This window comes from Saccostrea cucullata, unplaced genomic scaffold (assembly GCF_032062105.1).
Source record: "Saccostrea cucullata isolate Sc308-1 unplaced genomic scaffold, CSIRO_AGI_Scuc_v1 ctg230, whole genome shotgun sequence".
NCBI classification, from domain to species: domain Eukaryota; kingdom Metazoa; phylum Mollusca; class Bivalvia; order Ostreida; family Ostreidae; genus Saccostrea; species Saccostrea cuccullata.
In genome coordinates, this window is record NW_026925128.1 from 80791 (window position 1) to 95915 (window position 15125).

At 32.5% G+C, this 15125-nt stretch overlaps 1 protein-coding gene across 1 annotated transcript; it reads right to left on the minus strand.

Moving 5' to 3' along the window:
* Window positions 1–1257: 1257 nt before the first annotated feature.
* On the minus strand, window positions 1258–10467 carry LOC134268109 (uncharacterized). The gene is made up of 13 exons (XM_062750308.1): window positions 10380–10467; window positions 7696–7748; window positions 7438–7492; window positions 7161–7217; window positions 6928–6988; window positions 6598–6685; window positions 6380–6469; window positions 5191–5226; window positions 3985–4063; window positions 3701–3831; window positions 3463–3539; window positions 2558–2628; window positions 1258–1524 (listed from the first exon to the last, which is right to left on the minus strand). Exons 1-13 carry the CDS (start codon window positions 10434–10436, stop codon window positions 1432–1434), a joined length of 948 nt encoding a protein of 315 aa, XP_062606292.1. The 5' UTR covers window positions 10437–10467; the 3' UTR covers window positions 1258–1431.
* Window positions 10468–15125: the final 4658 nt, after the last annotated feature.

Here is a 15125-nt window from a genome sequence, read left to right on the forward strand (position 1 = left end):
ATATTAGCTCAAAACAATTCTTATAAAATAAAATAAAAACAGTTTTGAAATAAATTCTGGGTTTTACAGCTTGCAACATGCTTTTGTTCAAGCAACTACATATATGACACATGAATGAATATTAAAATATTAATAATTCTAGAAATGTAACTGAAAGCAATTTTTAAGCGTAGTCGTATATACTAAACTGTTTGCTATGATTTATAAAGTTTATTTTCTAAAACAATTACACTGTAGTTAACAATTTCAAATAAAATGGAATACAAGTTCAAGTTCATTTATTCACTCAAAACCATTTGAAATATATGATACATGAGGACAATGAAAGATAATTACAGCATATAAATTCAGGTCAGAGGTACAAATATATTAAATACATAATCAAAAAATGTGAAAGAAAAAAAGGAAAAAGAAAAACACTTTAAAACAGATATAATACATGGAATAATGGAATAAATGAGGGAAAAAAATCATGGAGGACAGACTAAATCATATATTTTTAATATAAGCATACAGAGTTTTTCAATGTCTTAGCATTTTGTTTTGTCATCAGGTGAGAAAATTTTAGTACATTTGGTCTGGTAAAGAAGTATTCATTCATATACTTTTTCCTAATGTTTGACAATGCAGTACATTCAAGTATAAAGTGAAATTCATTGGCAACATGTTATTATAATGAGCTTTACAAACTCTACATAATCTTTCATCTTCATAAGTGAATGTCTCCTATTTACTTTATAAAGAAGAGTATGTGCTGCGTATTAAAGAATTCAAAAGCGAGGCAGGATGTTGACAAAAAGTCCACACAAATATCAAATTCTGTACACTTAGTGCCCCCCAAAAATGCAAAGATACCTAATACATGTATATACTGATTATTTAAGGAATTACTGTCTAATCTGTAGGGTATGAATGACATAAACAATAGCTGGAAACGTGGATTTATTTGCATTATGGTTGAGGCCCCCACATGTATGCATATATTACTCCAGGTTTTCAACTTGTCTCTTGCATACCCAACAAACTAGACAGGCCTCCCATGTCAATTTCAATAGTCCCCTCCCACTGACGTCAGACACAGACAGACGCACAAGATCTACGTGCGTATTAGGCCTCCTGCCTAGCACCTGACCTTTCGCTTGGAAAAATGTACATTCCAGATGAATTATCAAGAAATCAACTCAACTAACTTTCAAAGAGTTATCACAAAGAAAACAAATAGATATGTCAATTTCAATGAATCAAATATTTGTACACTATAATTCCTATACGTTTACTGAGCATGTTAGACTTCGTTTTCTTAAAAAGTACCATAAATAATATTAACACTTCTAGAAGCACTTTACATAAACTCAACATTCTCAAACAAATATCCTTGTTTTTCCCTTCCAGCTAGTACATACAACCAACCTTCAGGGAATATAATCTTTATCACACATGTCTTATTTCCCCCGCAGATATACTGGTTATTGAGCTCAGCTCATGTACTTCAGCTTTTTTGGTTATTCTTGCCATAAAAGCCATCTACAATGGTAAGAAATTATTAAAAGAAAAGAAGAAAAAAAAAACTTGCTGAGGCCTTGAACTCGACATTCCGATATATCGACGACGTATTATAAATTAACAATGATTATTTCCATTCTTATGTCGACAACTTGACACGATATATCCCAGTGAGCATGAAATAAGAGATTCTACAGAGTCTGACACATCTGTTTCATATTTGGATATTTAATTGGAAAAAGAAGTTCATGGTTATATAACAATAATGCTTCATGAAAAACGCAATGACTTTAAGCAACAATATACTAGTACCTTCATCACTTACAATTGGGGTTTTTATCTCTCAGTTGATTCGATACGCAAGAACATGATCTACATATGAACAATTTCTAAAACGATGTAAGTTATTGACAATCAATTCGATGAAACAAGAATACCAGCAGTCTCTTTTAAAGTCATGTCTTTCGTAAGTTCTATGGTCGATAAAATGACCTTGTCAGCAAATACAAGCTATCATTAAGTCAAATACTGACTGTGACGTTTTCATACTTATTGTTAGGCCATTGTTTACAGACTGAATTATCCACAGACGGATTTTTTCACGACAGGTGTGACTGGTCGATTGGGGATACCCACTCCTCCATGGCACCTGATCCTACCTCTGATGTATTACAGGTCCATGTTTGCTCTGCTCTTGATTTATATCGTTTCATGGCCTTTTGAGCTTGAATAACTTTCGTTATCTTCATATATTTCATTCTCAGAGCAATATTTGTTCGTTATATCATTATATTTTCATATAAAAATAATCGTTAAATACATAATATGTTTAATTTATGTAAGTTGGTTATGGTTGCAACAGAGAAGTGTTTTTGTAAACGTCAAAAATATACCCAAAAGAATGTTAAATTTATTTTTAACTCAGAACTCTTTTCCAAAGATCAGTCAAAGGAACAGGAAAAACTCGTCGTACACTTTGTTTTAGCAGCAGAGAATGGATTATAAGAGCTCTAAATAAATATTTAGCCGAAGGTTTCATAATTTTGAACTTTACCTTGATCTGTGTAGGGGTGAGCCTCCTTAATGTTTCTCTATCCATTCCAAAAACTATGGCATTCATCGCACCTTTAAACCAATTAAACATGTATATCTTGCAAGAAATAAGTAATGTAATTGAAAATGAATGTCAGATACTAGATACATCTCATGTGTTTGACATTAATTTTGTCATGACATAAATATAACAATGTAGCTTGAAACAAATCCAATTTTTTACTGGATTTAAGGCATCACAAATTAAGAAAAAATGATGAGGTTTTTAATATTGTAAAAACATACAACATAATTTTAGACTCTCCGCAGGTTTAATGACATAATATTTCAAAGCTGTGCACTTCATGCAAGCATAAAGGCGTGCCCTCCTTTAAAATGATACACTAAACAAATTTTTACTCAAAACTTTGCACTTCCCTCTCTTTTCTTCTTAAACAAAAACTGTACAGAAATTCTTGTCATTCAGTGCTTGCCAACGATTGCAACTAATGCCATCGAGTATCTGAATCTTTCTCTCATTTTAATTCATGGTGAGGCGACAAGTTATATGCAGATACAGTGACCTTGTCGGCAAATACAATCAATCATTAAGTCAAATACTAATGGATATTTTCGTACTATTGTTAGGCCATAAATTGTCGACGGATTTATTCCCCGTTTTTCTCGATTATAACAAGAACATGGTGGATGCAACCGGTCAACAGAGATGCTAACTCCTCCACCTGGCACCTGATCCCGTTTCTGGTGTTTTTAGAGATCCGCGTTTACTCTGCTTCCGAAATATTTTGTTCAAATGAACACCGAGCTGTTCATTATCTCCATATTCCATTCTATATTTTTTAAATTAATGAATAATAGTAAAGATAGATAAGAAATATGCTTCACTTTCAAAAGTATGGTGGTTACCATGCAAGGGAGCTGTGAGTGCGGCCAATATGACAAGAGCAAAAACAGGCTCACCTGGTGAAGCAGCATTCTGTATTCTATAATAAGTCAAATGTACTAGCAGGGTAAAAAAAAAGAATTGACATGTACAGAAAATGTTTACGCAGATTTGAAAATTGTTTTAGGAAAAATGAGATCACATTGTCCTACTGCTTTAAAGAATCCCGATATCGAAATACTAAGAACAATTCAAACAAACCTGTCTATTAGAGAAAATACGGAGACAGCCAAATAAACAAATGGGTAAGCCCTCAGATATTTGATGTCATCTTTAAGCATGGCTGTTTGTCTTTCTTTTTCTGGGTCATATGTACCTTTCCAAGTGGACAACTACATAAAACAATCATAATTATTAAAAATTCCTCTGATTTTATTTGAATACTCAGTATATGAATCTGAAAAATGAAAAGAATTACTGTTTATTCAGTTGTTGTTTTTTTTTCTTCAGATTCCAGTACCGGTATATTGTGACTTATTACTTACCCTCCTGAACAGAGTGACAATGATGTAAACATATGTCACAACCAAAACCGTAATGGCTATGAATAATGGTCCATACCAACTGTAATAAAATAAACAATCCTTACACACTGGGTTGTATTTTAATAAATTCTACATTTGTTTAGATTATTCTTTGCATTTTCTAATTTTTCGAGAGCAGGTCTTCCAACATTTTATGAATTCCAGTGGTAAGAAAGAAGCACTTGGGGCCAGGCCTTCAACTCAACATTCAGATATATCGACGACGTTTATAAATTAACATCAGTCACCCCATTCGTATGTGTCCCGTGGGGATCCGGGTTAGAATAGGTCCTCAGTACCCCCTTGCTTGTCGAAGAAGGCGACTAAATGGAGCGGTCCTTCGGATGAGACCGTATAAACCGAGGCCCCGTGCCACAGCAGGTGTGGCACGTTTTTGACGTGTCATTGTCAAAGGCCCCATTTTGCCGAGCATAGGCCTAAATTTTTTTGCAGCCCTTCACCGAATTAAAATGGTAATTTTTGACGTCTCCATATCAGTGAAATATTCTGGAGAGGGACGTTAACATTCAGATATATACGTTTATAAATCAATCCCATTCATATGTCGACTAATTATAGTTCCTTCCATTTATATCTCGACTCGACATATACCATTTAGCTCGAAATAGAGGCACTAACAATGTCTGCCATATCTGTTTCCATTTTGGGTGTTTTACAAAATTAAACAGTCACATGCATTTGGTGATTTTATCTCCAAACTTATTCGAAAATTAGGAGCATGATCTGACAACGATTAATTTTTGAAACGAGATAGGCTACAGCTGATTTTTTAAAAACCTCATATAAAGTCAAACGTACAGTATTTAGTAAATTATATTTTTCGTTAAATGATCTTTTTGGCAAATGTAAACTATCATTTGGTAGTATTTTTACTTTTAAAAGTGATGGATCTTTAAAGCTGATAATTTTATACTCAGTATGATTGTGAATTACTCTGTCTAACTGGTCAATGTAAAGGGCCCATAGCGGGTGTAATTGTGCGATTGGGTAGGCTTACTCGTAATGGACACCTAATCCCACCTCTGGTGCCTTGTTTTATACCCTGTTCATATATTTGTATTCATTAGAATCTGCATTAGATTTACAATGGAACCATATTTCGAATTCCAGTTAACAAAGAACAGAAGATAATTTAAATGTACTCACACTCCAAATCTCCAGCCAAGATCATTCACAATCCAGCTGTAACAGCAACAACATCAAATAAATAAACAAAAGATCGGCGTTTGTTATGAGATATAAATGGTATAACAGGGTATAAATGAATTGATATTGCATTAAACCTAATGGTATAAGTATAGAAGTTTTTAATTAATTTTTTGACATTACTAATAGAGCATCCTTAGAATCAATGCACTAACACACCTGTGAAACGTTTAAATGACAATAAACAACATCTAAGAAATAGGATCATGTTTTTAAAAAATCATCATATCCAAGCAAAATATTTCAATACTCTGTGCAAGTTCAGTTTTTACAAAGATGGTATACCTTCCGTTAAGAAGAGGACCCTAGTACTCAAGATGGTCGCCCATCCGTTTCCGACTAAAAAAGGCCGCCCTACCGCCCAAGATGGGGGATCCTGAAGCTCTCGTTGTATCATTCCCACACATTTTTTCTTTCCTTATCATATACTTTTAAACAAAGAAATCATCAACATTCGTCACAACTTCTGCACCTCGAGGGCAAATTGTTTAACTATTTTTTTATGGAAAGAAGAGAGGGTACCTCCTAAATATTTCCTAAAAGGTCTACTTCATTAGTGCCGTTGAAAGGGTCGTAAGTGGCACCCACTCTATTCTTTTCAGAAGTAAGCAGTAAACACGTCTACCATTGGACAGCAGTGTTAAAGTCCTGGTAATTTTTTTTTATTGAAGTATAAAAACTGTTCGTATACTGTAGATCACTTAATTTTCGCGGCACCTTATGTTCGCGAGATAGTAATTGACTATTTATTAGCGAGACAAAATTTTCACGAATTGTGGTCATTGCTCTATATAATCTTAAGGAATTCTATTTTACGCGAGAATGAAATTTTGCGGGCATCCTGTATCGCGTAATTAAGCGAAAATAAAGTTCTCGCGAATAAAAAGTGATTTACAGTGAAAGGAAAAAGTGGAAAGGAAACGGAATAGCTGGAAACGGAAAAACCGTCAAGTTGGAAAGAATTCAGGCCATTATGTTCGAAAACGGAAGGGCGGTCATTTTGAGCAGAAGGGTCGCCAACGTGAAGCCGCTTAGGAACCGTAACAAGGGGTTAAATTTTCACATGCATACTAGTATTGATGAAAGATTTTCGTTGGTACAAAGAAAAAGCACTTCGACGCATACATACCACCAAGCCCCAGCTGGGCCATAACGATTCCCAGCTAATGGTAGGAAAGACATGATGGCAGAGAAAACCCAACCTAGGATATGGAAGAGTCTAAAAGACAATATTAAATCAAGTCATACTAGCTGTAGAAAGGATCCCAAATATCATTGATTATTTAATTATTCGTGATGAAGGACAAAGCGTTGAATTACAAAACCTAGCTAACGTGTAATACTCACATTTCGAACTTCTCTATACTTCTGTTTTTTACCACGTTCATGTACAAATTAAATGTGATTATACACACCCAGATCAAGGCAGACCAGACTAAAAATAATTGATTGAAAGACATCTGAAAGATTTGATATATGACCAACAATCTAAAAGTCATCTATGAGTAGTAAAATTTAATTTGGTTTTTTCTTTAGTAACACATATGAAACATGCTTTTTCCAAACACTTATGAATAATTCCTATGCTTGTAGTATTAAATTTCGTGTTTGTCATATATCTGAATATAAAATACAAAAAAATGCCTTCTTATATGACATCTCTTAAATTGGACATACCAAAGTAACTTAAATACCAAGCTTGAAAGTCACACATGGGTCCATCAGGGCGTATGTCTCCCTATTAAAAAAAGATATCGGTATGCCTATTATATGTCTGTGGGCAATCCATTGTTGAATCCTGTAACTAAAGGCTTTGAGTATGAATTTGAAGCTTTTATATTCTAAATACGTGGATGAGATATTGCTTACTTCACGTTAAAAAAAAATATACATACATGTATATTACTCACCATTAAATAAGCTGTACTGTAAAAGAAAGCAGCTATGCTTAAATACAGGATTAGTCTCTACAAAACAATGTGAAGAATGCATATAATCATTGGTAAGGAATAAAACAATTTAAATTAAAAAAAAAACAGCCATCATATAGCATATCACTTGTTACATACTGTAAAAAAAAACTTACATGTAAACTGTAATCAATTTTTTAAAAAATATGATTTGGTGATAATTCAAAATTATTTTAATTCTAATTTAAATGTAGATAAAAATGAAATGTCAATGAACCTGTGAAAATACAGCATGCTTTTTGAAGAGCCATATCACAACTATCACGAATAAACTAAAAAGAAAATACAGACAAAATAGACTCAGAAGCAAAGGAACATTTTCCCGTTAATTTGAAATAAAATACAATTTCATTTTGATTATTTAGTTTTTTCATGTTTTAGAAATTATCAATATGCGAAGCTTTGAATCAAAGATTATATTTTTCATTTTAAAAAATAGTTATTTTTTACCTGGAAGAAGAAAATAATTTCTCACCTTCCTATCAACGACAGTGAAGCAATGGCCCGCCTCACATGAATTATAACATCCTATTTAAAAAAAAAAAAACAAAATAAAATTAAAATGAATAATTTTGTTTATGTTAACACAACTGTATCATGCATTAAACCTTAGTCCAGTGTATACTAACCAACTATAAGAACTGAAAAAAACAACTAAATTTAGGCATCAGCATTTTTATTGATAAGAATGTATCAACATATCGTAGTCTATTCTCAAATTTCCAAATAAAACATTGAGATTATTGAACATTTATTCACTGTTTCTTGAATTCACGGATTTATTAACACCGTGAATATAGCGAATATTAACACCGCGAGTTATTTTCCCCCTATACAGTATATTAACTAAACAAATTGATAATTTACATTTGCTAAATGTGTTATGGAATCCTAATCTTTAAAATCAAAATCTTTTAAATATCCAAAACCAAATTATATAAGTGTACAGCTTCAGCTACTTAGTATTGCTAACTAGTGTACTTCTACGAGATGAAAACACTTCAAATTCTATTTTTTAATTTGTTCATATATGTACATTATTAATACTTTTTTATTGCCTCATTGAGTTGCTTCAATTTTTCATTTATAAATCTTTCATTTTCCTATAGGCCTATACAGTACTTCTTTCCTAGACCCTTCAAAGACTGGTAATTGTTTAAAGTTATGCTCTTTTGAATAAAATATGGAGATAAAAAAAACAACTGTCCAGCTCAAAGGTCTACTGAAACAATAAAAAATCGAAAGCAGACCTCTTATATCATCAGGGGTGGGGCCGGGTGCCATGGAGAAGTAAGTATTCCATGTCAAACGGTCAAACTTGCTGTGTGTTAAATTCTTTGTTATTAACGGGCAAACAGAGAGTCCATAGAAATGATGGCTAACAATTTGTATGAAAAACGTCAGTTTGCTTTCGACTTAATAATAGATATCACTGTAAAAAAAAAAATAACTAGTGAAAGTCACTGGGAAGACTAGTAAATTTACTGTCCATACAATCACTACCTTAAAAGTAGTTTTACTAGGTATTGGATAGATTTACTAGATAACATTAGTAAATCTAAGAACTTATAAGTAACTTTCACTAGGTATTTAAGTATCTTTACGACCACTACTCCACTTTTCACTATCTTAGCTAGTAAACAGAGTGATTACTAATCACGTCGAACGCTTTACTAGGCACACTAGTTAAATCAACTAGGTATTTCTTTCAGTGATATATTGTATTTGCTAACAAAGTCATTGCATCGCCCACACAAACCTGCGAGCTGCTGATTTTGAACAAGACTATTGATATCCTTGTTTCAAATCAACTTGTGTTTCAAAAGCTTGTCTCGTTTTGTAAATTGTTTATTCCTTGAGCATGCTCATGTGTATGTATCGAATCAACTAGGAGGCATAAACCCCATATGCAAGTGATAACGGTATACTGAAACATTTTTAAGGGAAGATGAGAATAGAAAAGTTAAAGTAATCAGGTTTATCATAAAATTTTGCTGTTAAGATATCATTAAGGTATTTTTCTCTAGTAAAAAATCCAAATTTATATGAAACAGATGCATCAGACTTTTATTTCTGTAGTGTATTGGAATATGGCGAGTTGAAGTATGAATGGAAGTATCACTGTGAAATTTCATAGTATCTGGAACATTTTCTTAATTACATTAATCATACTTTTGCCAAAAGATGTGCTTAGACTTGCATTGTTTCAGACAATCACATTATCCTGTCTGCATTAGCAATTAATAGGTGAACTGATTCAGAATGTGCATTACAGACTGTGCATATTGCTTAGTCTAATTCTATATTGAATAAATAAAATCAATGCCTAAAAAATTACACAGAACAGTTTGGGTTAAGCAATTACTAAATAATGATAATTTATAGATATTACTAGAACTTTTTTTTCTCTTTTCTTTATGATATTAGAAATTTTGGACTGAAAGGGTGCTATGTGTTTATTTCTTTATTTTTTGTATGTTATAAAAGTTTCCCAACACTTTCTTCGTTCCTATTATTATTACATGTATTTATTTAATTTATTTATTTAATTCATTTCAGCATAGGTAATTGCATATACTTGTCCCTTTGACCTGAATTTACGTTCTTTGAATATTAATATTCACCGTTTCATCCCTGTTAAAAAAGTTTTTTGAATGCGTAAATTAAAAAAAAAAACTTAGCGATGGTAGTTCCAATCTGTTTAAATGAATCCAAAAATAATTATTAATATTGAAAATAAGACGAGGAAATTTACGAAAACCACCGAGCTAGAAAAATTAAAAAAAAAACCCCTATAACTTTCTTATGGGGTTTTACATCAAAGACTACATGTATGCAAATAAATCAATTGATTTTAAATAGTTCCGTGTTTACATCATGTTTATAAAGCATGAAAAATGTATACGCAATTCCGTTTAACAAAATTCTAATAATTTAGAATCTAAAATCATGAAGTTAATTTCAAGAGACTCTTGTTGAAATTTAGTTATCACCACTAAATTACTAATCAAACGACGGAAAATAAATTAAAACATGTCTTAAAAGTCTCAAAAGACTTCCATGCATGTGTTAAAACGGAAAGTTTACAAGTGATAAATTAATTTTTTTAAAAAAAGGAAGTTCATTTAATATCCCGAGAAATATTGATCTTATTCTTACGCAGTATCCTGGGTTTTCTGGAAATAAAGGACATTCTGCCGAGTCGTTATAAACCATACTTGTTCAGCTTGTTACACAGATAGTAGAGTCGTCTGTTATGTTGACATTCTGCAATAGGCGGATGTTCTCTCAACAAATTCACCTTTTTTAAAGGAGACTGTTTGAAGTTATTTAAATCTGATCAACAATAACTGCCGTACATGTATATTCTCGATCTCCCATATCCTTCTTTTAATTGGTTCTAACATAATTGTCTTTATGTATATTTCGTTACATTGTTATATTTTGGATAAAAAAAAATGAAAATATGTTGATTGCTTAAACCTTGATATATTGTTTTGAACATACTTTTCGACAAACAATATTAACTCATTTTGTGTACATGTAATTTTTCTTCTCGTACATAAAGTTTAAAAACCATTTGCCAAAACCAAAAAAAAAAAAAAAAAAAAAAAAAACTATATAAAAAATGTCATAATACATATGAAAAGAATCGCTTTAATTTTCATTTTCATTCAGGGGTTCGAAAAAAGATATTTTAAAAATTCTCCGATTTAATATCTAAACTTATTTAAGTTTTGATGTGATAAACACGAGCAATGGTGCATTGGTTTACTATACCCCCATGTTGCAACCACTAATAACGACCACTATTGAAATAATTATATCAATAGTGGTTGAGAGTGCATTTCAATAGTAAACATAGTTAGTAACCACTATTGAAATACGACCACTATTGAAATAATTATATCAATAGTAGTTAAGAGTGCATTTCAATAGCAAACATAGTTAATAACCACTATTGAAATACGACCACTATTGAAATGATTATATCAATAGTGGTTGAGAGTGCATTTCAATAGTAAACATAGTTAGTAACCACTATTGAAATACGACCACTATTGAAATAATTATATCAATAGTGGTTGAGAGTGCATTTCAATAGTAAACATAGTTAATAACCACTACTGAAATACGACCACTATTGAAATAATTATATATCATTATCAATAGTGGTTGAGAGTGCATTTCAATAGTAAACATACATGTAGTTAGTAACCACTTGAAATACGACCACTATTGAAATAATTATATCAATAGTAGTTGAGAGTGCATTTCAATAGTAAACATAGTTAGTGACCACTATTGAAATACGAAAAGATGGGAGGGATACAGTGATCGGGATATCCATCCGTCTGGGGTACCTTTCTCTTATCCGCAACTCCTCTTATACCGCTGAATGAAATTTAATGAGACTCGCAGAATTTTTGTTACATAGTGCCATTTTGATTTTCTGTTTTACTTTTTGATACGACACATAGTTTGGGTTTCTCATAGCAAAAAAATATGGACACTGCCATTCTTTTTATAATATTGCAGAGTAGCTATCTCTTATCCGCAACTCCTCCTATACCACTGGATAAAATTTAATGAGACTCGCACAGAATATTTGTTACATAGTACTATTGTGCACCTTCTGTTTTACTAATATGATCTGACACTTATTTAGGGTCTCTCGGTGCAAAACATAGAAATGCATCTATTTCATATTATTAAATAGATACTATTGTTGAACTCGTAGTTACATGGCCCTAGAACCTGATTTCGGTTGCTTTATGTGAAATCATTGACTTTGCTATTATAGTCATATGAGAAGCGGGGGAGGGGTGGTATCAGTGAGCTAAATGCTCACAGTACCTTTAGTTTCATTGTCATTAATGGCTGGACTAATAATTATCCTTTGAAGTAGAAATTTACTAAGCAGAACTTTTAATTTAATTTCAAATAATGCATGGAATTTCGTGTTTTTACTTGATGCCAAAACTCTAGCACAATCGGAAGGTCTCGGGAACTAGACTAGGGTGATTGGCTGAACTACTCAGTATTGCAACTGGATTCACACTTGCATCATTGGGCTAGTCTCCATAATACGCAAATCATGACATCACAACTCTCTAAGGAAATGCAATAGATAGCAATTCTTTATAGAGTTGCAATGTCATGATTTGCGTATTATGGAGGGCCAAATGTTGCAAGTGTGAATCCAGTTGCAATTGCTGCATGACTATTCCAGCAGGCAACGCAGGGATAAACAGATATAAAATGAGCATCTTATTATACCCCTCCCCGCTTTAAAAGCGGGAGAGTATATAGTGATCGTGGTGTCCATCGGTCTGTCTGTACGTCCGTCTCTTAGGCTTTGAGGTTCCCATCTCTTATCCACAACTCCTCTTTTACCACTGATTGAAATTTAATGAGACTTTCACAGATGCTTTGTTATATTGTGTCATTATGCACCTCCTATTTTACTTTTTGACCGGACACATATATTGGGTTTCCTAGAGCAAAATATGGACACGGATTTTTTTTTCTATCATATTAAGGAGTACCCTACTCTTCTCTTCCTAAAACACTGAATAAAATTTGATAATGCTTTCACAGATTCTTTATGGGAGGCGGGGGATCATTTAGTGAGCTCATTGCTCGTAGTACTTCTAGTTTTTGAAAGGCTTATGCATTTTTAATGTCTATTGAAAAAAAATTTACCCCCGCCTCCCATATAATCATATGAGCAAAGCCCGTGATTTGCTCTTGGAAACCAGAAATAAGTGTCAGATTAAAAAGGTAAATAGGAGGTCACGATGGCATTATGTAACAAACTTTCTGTGAGAGTATCATTAAATTTTTATTCGGTGGTAAAGGAGGAGTTGTGGATTAAGTAGACCTTCAAAACAGTTCCGCGCACTTTTTAAACTCGCATAATTTTTCGCACAAATTAAATAAAGTCCCATTGATAAAACGCTGAAACTATCAATAATCGCCTCCAAGAACTGTAACTAAGTATATTTTGAAGTGATTTTTAATTCTATCTTAAATTCATTTCACTAATTTAAAACATAATTCAAACATATTGTTGGTAGGATTTTGATATGTTCTTGGCTGATAGATTATGATAGTTCTTAAATGTTTTTTTTTCTTGGTTTCTCGTCAAATGCTGCTGTCTTTATAACCGTTCTTTTTAAAAGCAGTACTTTGCCTTGCTTAGATACAGTAACAATGCCGCTCAAGTAACAGCTGTATTTTCTGTACATTAATAATACAGCTCTATAGCGCAAGATGATTATAGCATGACTGTTTTTTATGTTAAAAAGGTTTAGGGTTACTGTCTGAAATCTACCATAATGAAAGATACGTCCCATCGAAACATTTCAAAGTTTCAGACCATACATGTACGAAAGGAAGAATTTAATTTCAATAGTAACAATTTAATATTTTAAAAGATAAACAATACTTTGTTATCCTATAACCTTTCGCATGATTTCCCTATGCAGCATTGTCCTTTTTTCGGCGCTACATTTCGACAACACCAAGACGAGTATGGAGAATGTGCAAGGTGCCCAGAAAAATGCTCATAATTGAGAAGTCAATTTTAAAATTTCACCTAAATAGTATCAAAGAAAGCTTGATTTATTTAAATTGTAAATACCTCTGGTAGAATCATACAAATGTACATACATACTGGTAAACTTTAAATAGGTTCATCTTTAAAACATCGATTTTGAAAACTTAAGATGATTTTATAGAATATTTATGTTCGACATGGGATATTTTATACATATAATGGTTATTACTTGTACACAAATTCGATAATGTAGTTTCATTGCAAAAAGAATATACGTAGCTGTATTATAGAAATAGTGGCAGTGTCAAAGGTTTGTTCTGCGAAACCCGAAAAAAGTAAAATAGGTAGTGCACAACGGCACTAAGTAACAAACATTCTGTGAAAGTCTCATGAAATTTCAATCAGTGGTAAAGGAGGAGGGTAAAGCGTAAAGGACGGATGTACAGACAGACGGACGGACATCCCTATCACGATATACCCTCCCATTTTTCAAGCGGGTGGATTAATAATTCAAAAACTAAGAACAGATTCAAAAATTTTCTCTGAACAGCTGAATGGGATTTATCTAATAAAAAAAGCTCAGAACATTTTTCCACAAATTAAAAGAAAACTAGAGATACTATGAGCATTGAGCTCACTAGATGATACCCCAGCCTTCCATGTGATTATAATGGCAAAATCCACGCTATGCTCTGGGAGACGCCAAAAAAAGAGTCAGATCAGAAAGTAAAATGGGAAATAGAAGGTCACAATGGCATTATGTAATAAAGAAATTGTGAAAGTATCATTAAATTTTATACAGTGGTATAGGGGGAGTTGCGGATAAGAGATGGGTTCCCTTCAATATTAAAGAAAGAACAATGTTTTGCTATGGGAAACCGGAAATAGGTGTCAGATCCAAAAATAATATAGGAGGTCACAATGCATGGCATATGAAAATTTCATTAAATTTCATTCAGCGGTATAAGAGGCATTGCAGACAAGAGATGGGTACTCCAAAGCGAAACGGACGGACGTACAGACAGACGGACATCCCGATCACTATATATATATATATATATATATATATATATATATATATATATATATATATATATATATATATATATATATATATATATCCTCTCACTTTTCAAGCGGAGTGTATAATAATATTGACCTCTTTTGAGAAATATTTCATTTTGAGAAAAGACCCTTAAATTTTACACCTTGCAAAATAAATATAAAGAAACAGTGATCAAAACTTTGATCAACTACATTGATTCAAAACTGAGAGGAGGGAAAGGACGGATACCAGCAATTTTCAGAGACTGGACCAGGTGCCATGGAGGAGTATATCCTCT

Coding starts and splice junctions, on each gene's coding strand:
- LOC134268109 (XM_062750308.1), bottom strand. CDS start 10,436: ATGGTTTATAACGACTCGGCAGAATGTCCTTTATTTCCAGAAAACCCA. Junction 6,686..6,927: donor TTGGTATTTAAGTTACTTTG/GTATGTCCAATT, acceptor AATTATTTTTAG/TCTGGTCTGCCTTGATCTGG. Junction 5,227..6,379: donor GGCCCAGCTGGGGCTTGGTG/GTATGTATGCGT, acceptor TTGCTGTTACAG/CTGGATTGTGAATGATCTTG.